Source organism: Gracilinanus agilis, chromosome X (genome assembly GCF_016433145.1).
Source record: "Gracilinanus agilis isolate LMUSP501 chromosome X, AgileGrace, whole genome shotgun sequence".
NCBI classification, from domain to species: domain Eukaryota; kingdom Metazoa; phylum Chordata; class Mammalia; order Didelphimorphia; family Didelphidae; genus Gracilinanus; species Gracilinanus agilis.
Window position 1 is genome coordinate 22,745,503 of NC_058136.1, and position 5,812 is coordinate 22,751,314.

At 38.2% G+C, this 5,812-nt stretch overlaps 1 protein-coding gene across 1 annotated transcript; it reads right to left on the minus strand.

The window, feature by feature from the left end:
• Positions 1-1,099: 1,099 nt before the first annotated feature.
• Positions 1,100-3,253, minus strand: LOC123253583 (cleavage stimulation factor subunit 3-like). The gene has a single exon (XM_044682754.1). It carries the CDS (start codon positions 3,251-3,253, stop codon positions 1,100-1,102), a length of 2,154 nt encoding a protein of 717 aa, XP_044538689.1.
• Positions 3,254-5,812: the final 2,559 nt, after the last annotated feature.

Sequence of the window (5,812 nt, forward strand, 5' to 3'; positions counted from 1 at the left end):
TTGCTTTTTTGCTTTTCTTTTTCTCATTTTAAAACCACAAAACAGATTCTGTATATTCTGTCATGAATAAAAAAAGCAATAAGGCAGAACTTTATATGACCAGAGGGGAACTTCCAGAACAAGTGAATTAGAATGTTTCACAATCTTAAGACATCCAATTAAAAAAACCTTACATTCTGTTTTAGAATCAGTACTGTGTACTATTTCAAGGCAGAAGAGTGGTGGGCAATGAGGGTAAAGTGTCTTGTCCAAGGTCACACAGCTAGGAAGTGTCTGAGGCCATATTTGAAATCAGGACCTCCCATCTCTAGACCTGGTACTTTATCCATTGTACTACCTAGTCGCCTCCCTCCTTTTTTTCTTCCATCCCTTTTATTGTTAAAAGAACTGTTTTTTTTAGTTTAAAACCACAAAACAAATTCTGTACATTTTGTCATAAATAAAAAAGCAATAGGCAGAACTTTATGTGAGCAAAGAGGGAAACTTCCAGAAGAAATGAGTTAAAATCTTAAACAATCATAAGCTAGGCTTTCCACTTTTTTAAGACCCTTAAGTTCTGTCTTAGAATTACTACTACGGATTGGTTCCAAGGCAGAACAGTTATAAGGGCTAAGCAATGGGTGTTAAATGACTTGTCCAAGGTCACACAGCTAGTTAGTATCTAAGGCCACTTTTGAACCCAGGACCTCCCATTTCTAAGCCTGGCTCTCAATGCACTGAACCACTTAGCTTTACCAGCCCCACCTCCCAATCCAATTTTTAAAATAAAACCATTGAAGACCAACAAAACTTCAACTGAGTTACCTAGATGCACCTGAAGAAGGAACAAAATGTTCAAACATTTTAAACTATTTTCCCATTTTTTAAAATCTAATTTTGCTCAAAGCACAAATCTTCCCAAGATTTTTAAGACCCACTCTTCTGGTTGGCGTTTAAGTTTTTCACTGAGAACCATTTGATAGAAGGAGGCACCAGTGACAACATAACTGTTGTCAAGATGATTGTGACAATGTACAGTCTGTTTTAAACAAAGGATTGAAGAGGCAAAAAGGACCTCTGGATACAAGTCTGTCTTTAGCAGCAGAATTCTGCTTTTATCTCACCGGATTCTCTTCTGTTGCCGGGCTCTGTAGATGTCGTGGACGGGTGGCCTTGCTTTGTGTTTTCTTTCTTCCTCATTCATGTCTTCATTGGGTCGTTTGGCTACTCTTTTCAGTGTGTCACTGCTTTCCAGAAAATTGTTCCGGTCCCTGGCCCGGTACGGTTCTCTTCCAGTAATGATCCTCACAGCTTCATCAAGAGTGCTTGGGATCTCACATCTTCGGAAAATTTCCATCAATTCATCTACTTGCACAAAAGGACCCTGGAAACAGACTGGAGGAGGGAGGAGTTTCATTAAAAGTACAGCAGCAGGTGGCACTGGAAACACTCCACCAGACACAGGGTGTAAGCCTGGGGGTGCGACGTGCCTTGGCTGAAAGGGTATCATCTGCCGGACGTCTGGCCTGGGGTATTTAGGTTTTCTATCCTCTTCATTTTTAAGAACAGACCCTACAGAAGGAGTTACCATGGGGTCAGGAATGATGGTCCTTAGCTTGGTCCGAGAAACATCTTTATAGCCAAAAGCCTTTAGTTCACTTGTACAGCAGGGATACAAATCCAGGAACTTGTATCTATCAACCAGTAAGGCTGTTTCCTTGCATTCATATTCTTCCTTGAACGCTGTGAACAGTCTCTTCTCCACTTTCAGGATACTGACTAGATCACCATAGCTACTTTCAAAAGCTAGATATCTGGCCCAGATTTCTCCAGATTTGTCAGGTGGAAGGACTCCAGATGTCAATACTCGTTCAAACAAAACTCGTGTATTATTGTCCTCATTAAGGTGAGAGAGGTAGTCAATATAGGCTAATACATAATCTGGAATGTTCCCATATTTTTTTAACCCCAGCTCAAAAATCTTAAAGGCCACTATTTTATCTTTACTACAGTAGTACTCCGTTAATGCTGCAGAAACATAGATATGGTAGCGTGCTCTAGTGTCTCCTCTTGCTCTTTTAAATACCATTCTTCCAGCTTTGATGCCTTCTGCTCGCCTTGCAAATTTCATATACTGGATATAAACCAGAGTAGGATCAATATCTTCAATAACCAGAAGTCGATTGTATATGCTATGTACCTTCTCGTATTTCATTCGGCTTTCTTCATAATCTGCATATGCAAAATGAAGTAGCATATTTTTCTTCAGTAAAGAGCTGATAGCTCTTTCGTATATATTAGCAGCTTCATTGCTAAATAATTTGGCATTGTTCATGTCCCCTTTCTCAGCCAACAGCTTACTGGACTGCTCCAGGTACTGGGCAGCTTCGTGCCAAATATCTGGGTGATGACCCAGCACTAGCAGGCACTGCTCATATGCAAATATCACCCTTTTTGTTATGAGTGTATGATCTTCTGTTCGGAGTGGATTGTTCTTTTCCCACTGGATGTATTTCTTCCACATGTCTACTTGCTGAGCTTCTTGGGGAGTATTCTGTGGAGGTACTGAAGGAGCATTGCGGTCTAAACCTTTCAAGACTGTTTCATACTCCTTTGCCACACGTCTTGCATTCATGTAATCTCTGCTTCTATCATCAATCATTTTTTTAGCTAGATGTACGTTGATGCCCTCTTCATATTTATTATAGTCCCTCCAAAGTTGCTCAATATTGATCATTGGATTAACACAACCACGTTGATAAACTCTTCGAACAGCTGTTATTCTTTGGTTTTCTGCATAAGATCCAATAGCTTCCACCCCTTTCAAGAAATTGATGTAATCCATCCAAATTTGATGAGACATAATCTCCATTCCAATTTTATCCAAAGCAAAGTCATATGCTTGTGCCATTTTTTCTTTGAAACTGGGGAGTCTAGCCTTGGTTTCTCTGATATATGTCAGGTAACACTTCCACAAGTCAATATGTAAAACTTTTATAAGGCATCTCTGAAATAACTTTTCAGCCTTGTCAAAATTTTTAGTTTTAATCTCTGCTTCAATGTACAGTTTCCAGAATCTGCCAGAACTGGGGAACTGAGCAACAAGGCGTTCATGTGTCTTTCGTGCTTTTTCTATAGATTGACTCTGTGCCTCTCTAATCAGAATGCTCCAAGCGGTAAGGTCATATGAATTGTCTTCTAGTTTCTTTTCTGCTTTCTTCACTTTTTCTGGGATGTATTCAGCAACATGCTCAGAGGCTCCGTTAACAAACATTGTGCCAGATGCCTGGCAAATCTGGCCGGCAGAACAGGACTGAAAGGAAAGGAGAAAAAGGGGATTCGAAGTCACCTCTTGGGGAAAAAAGCAGGCAAGATGCCTGTCCCTGGTGGGTGGCTCTAGACCAGCAGCACTCTACTTTGAGGAGTCAAAATAGTGGCACCCTGACCCTGTCAAGGACCTAAAGTGAGAACATCCAGGGGACCCAGGGCTGCTGTAACACTGACATCACCCTCACTTGACATCTAGAAAACACAAACCACAAGGCCCTTCCAATAAAAAGTCATTCAAGTTCATACAAAACTTTGAGAGTTACAAAGTAATTTAGCGCTATGAAATAATTTTTGAGTAGTTTGATTTGTAGGGCACAGAATATATAAATTAGGTGGGATCTTCATTTTTGTTACACTGGCTTGGCCTACTCACTAGCAATTAATGTTTTTCCATTTGTTTAGATCTGATTTTATTTGTGTGAAAAGTGTTTTGTAGTTGTGATTAACTTCTGGGTTTGTCTTGGCAGGAAGATTCTCAGGTATTTTATATTCTCTACATTTATTTTAAATGGCATTTCTTTCAGTCTCTTGCTGTTGGGCTTATTGGTAATACACAGAAATGCTGATTGATATGGTTTTATTTTATATCCTGCAACTTAGCTAAAGTTGTTCATTGCTTTGATTAGTTTTTTGGATGATTCTCTCATATTATCTGTACAGAGTGATAGCTTTATTTCCTCAATGCCTATTTTAATTCCTTCAATTTCTTCTTTTATTGGGATAGCTAGCATTTCTAGTGTAATACTGAATAGTGGTGGTGATAATGGACATCTTTGTCTCTTTCCTGATCTTTATGGGAATGCTACTAGTTTATCCCCATTATAGATAATGTTTGCTGATGACTCTATTTTTTAATTTATTTTATTCTTGCTGATGTTTTTAGATAGATGTTATTTATCATTTTGAGGAATGATCCATTTATTCCAATGTTCTCCAGCATTTTTATAGGAATGGATATTGTATTTGATCAAAATACAATTTTTTACTATTTCTTCATATATTGAAGTAATCATATGGTTTCTCTTGATTTTATTATTGATAGGGTCAATTATGCTGATAGTTCTCATAAGATTGAACCACCTCCATAGTCCTGGGATAAATTGACACCTGGTCATTGTGTGTGATCCTTGTGATGTAATGTCATAATCTCCTTGCTAGTATTTTGTTTAAGATTTTTGCATCAATATTCATTAGAGATATTGGTCTATAGCAATTATGGTGAACCTTTTAGAGACAGAGTGCCATGCCACCCCTCCCCAAGAGATCAAGTGCTGTGCCATCCCCTCTCTTAGAGATTGAGGTCCGTGTCCCCCCTTTGCCCCAGACAGGGGAGGAAGGAAGTGCTCCCATTGGGTTGCTGGGCAGTAGGGAGGGTGATGGCCTCAGGTACACATGGCGAGAAGGAGGGGAGCAGCCTGGCCTTGCCTCCCTCTGGCTTTCAAGTAACGAACTCTGGCAAACTCTGTGCTGCAGCAACAGCAGACAGGTGTGCCACAGAAAAGTCTCTGCGTGCCATCTGTGACACCCATGCCATAGGTTTGCCACCATGGGCCTATAGTTTTCTCTTCCTGTTTTTGTTCTTCCTGGTTTACGCATCAATACCATATTTGTGTCATAAAAGGTATTTGGTAGAATTTCTTTCTCAACTATTTTTCCAAATAGTTTATACAGTATTGTAATTAATTGCTTTTTAAATATTTGGTAAAATTCATTTATGAATCCATCTGGCCCTGAGGCGTTTTTCTTAGTGAATTCATTGATGGCTTGTTCATTTTTTTTTTCTGGGTTGGGATTGTTTAAATATTCTCTTTCCTCTTCTGTCAATCTGGGCAGTTTCTATTTCTTTAAATAACTATTTCACTTAGATTATCAGATCTGTAGGCATATAATTGAGCAAAATAATTTCTAATAATTGCTTTAATTTCCTCTTCATTGATTATAATTTTGTCCTTTTCATTTTTAATACTGGTAATTTGGTTTTCTTTTTTTAATCTAATTAACCACTAGTTTATTTTATTTGTTTTTTTTTCATAAAAGCAATTCCTTGTTTTATTTATTAGTTCAATAATTTTCTTACTTTCAGTTTTATTAATCTCTCCTTTGATTTTAAGGATTTCTAATTTGGCGCTTCATTGGGGTGATTTAATTTGTTCTTTTTCTAGTTTTTTTTAGTTGTATACTCAATTCATTCAACTCAACTCATCTGCCGTTTCTCTGTTTTGTTGATGTAAGCATTTAGAGATATACATTTTCTCCATAAAGTGCTTTAAATACATTTTATTGGGTCTTTAACAATCTTGCCTTTGATTATTTTGATAAACGAATCAACTGGGGCTTAGAGAGAAACCAGTTACCAAGTGTCACACAGCTGGTTTGTGTGTACAATGTGAGAGTCAAGGTTTTAAATCTAAGTCTTGTTTAACTCAATGCCACAGACTGAATCCCATTACTTCACACTGCATCTCTTGTAGGCAGCATCAAGTCTACTGGAAGTGCTTTTTGG